Raw genomic sequence first — 1,258 nt, forward strand, 5'->3', positions numbered from 1 at the left:
TGACAATACTGTAACAATACAGTAGCGAGTAATACAGTATGACAATACTGTAACAATACAGTAACGAGTGTGATAATACAGTACGATAGTGTAATACTGTAAGTGCTATTTAAAAATTCGCGGGACAAATTATATACCATAAAAATTATTTGTAGGATTAAAATTGTGATAATTATTATTGTTGTTTTTATTTGCATAATATTTTAAAACTTCATAAATTAAGTACTTCACTACCTTTTCATGACATATTGGACAATCCAATGCAATATTACCAAGTGTCCAAAAAACCTGATCTCGAGTTTCACCATCTGTTAATGCAGCACATTCAACCAATGCTTCTAAGCCACCCTTACAAATAGTTTAGATCACTAGAAACAGCTATGAGCATAATATATGATAAGCTTAGCTAAAAAAAAAAAAAGAGATAAAAAATGATAGGCTTGATTACTGATAAGAAATATACATAGGATGATGGGAAAAGGATGATTAAATACATATGTAAACATACATATTCAATTATTTTATAGCATATTTCATGCGGTGAGCAGGCGCAATTAGTAAGTGCCCAAGCTGCATCTCTTTGAATACTAGCATAATTCACTCGTAAGCATCCAATAAGACCTTTAATCTTAAAAAAAAAAAAATGATTTGAATTGAATTAATTAATTAATGATTAAATAAATCAATAGCGAATTATTTTTCCGCTTACCTAAATAGATTTCTCTCAGATAATTTAATCAAATTATTCAGAATAATCGTAAAAATGTTTGACAATTATCACCAAAAATATTTCAAAAATAATTTTAACAATTTCTTTCTGTCTTATAAATTATTCATTAATTTAAGTCCAAGTAATGAAAAAAATAATACACGATATGTATTAAAGGATAAAAATAAGACAAATACAAGAGAAGATAAAATTAAAAACTAACAAGTGAATCTGCGATATGTAACGGTGGAACATGATTACGAATTAGTAAGCGTCGAAAATATTCAACAGCGCATGCCTAAAAAAAATTTTTTTTTAATAAAATAATTTTCCATTAAAAATACGTTTAATTTGAATGAATTAAATTTCGAAAAGTTTAGTTTTAAATGAGTACAAAGTTTCTAAAAGTTCACATCTCAATGAATCAATTTTTTAAAAATTTAATGTAAAAGAAATTTAGTTAATATATAAGAGATATTGGAAGGAATTTAAATATATAAGAGATATATAAGAGATATTGGAAGGAATATATAAGAGATATTGGATATA

The 1,258-nt window shown here is 25.6% G+C and overlaps 1 protein-coding gene across 1 annotated transcript; it reads right to left on the minus strand.

Annotated features, from left to right (window-relative positions):
* Positions 1-226: 226 nt before the first annotated feature.
* LOAG_15774 (hypothetical protein) lies at positions 227-1,007 on the minus strand (the record flags this gene model as incomplete). Its single annotated transcript, XM_003151262.2, has 3 exons — positions 227-348; positions 509-628; positions 933-1,007. Coding segments are annotated over 3 exons (315 nt in total), but the record flags the coding sequence as incomplete, so codon positions are not given.
* Positions 1,008-1,258: the final 251 nt, after the last annotated feature.

Source organism: Loa loa (genome assembly GCF_000183805.2).
Source record: "Loa loa unplaced genomic scaffold supercont3.2679, whole genome shotgun sequence".
Classification (NCBI taxonomy): Eukaryota; Metazoa; Nematoda; class Chromadorea; order Rhabditida; family Onchocercidae; genus Loa; species Loa loa.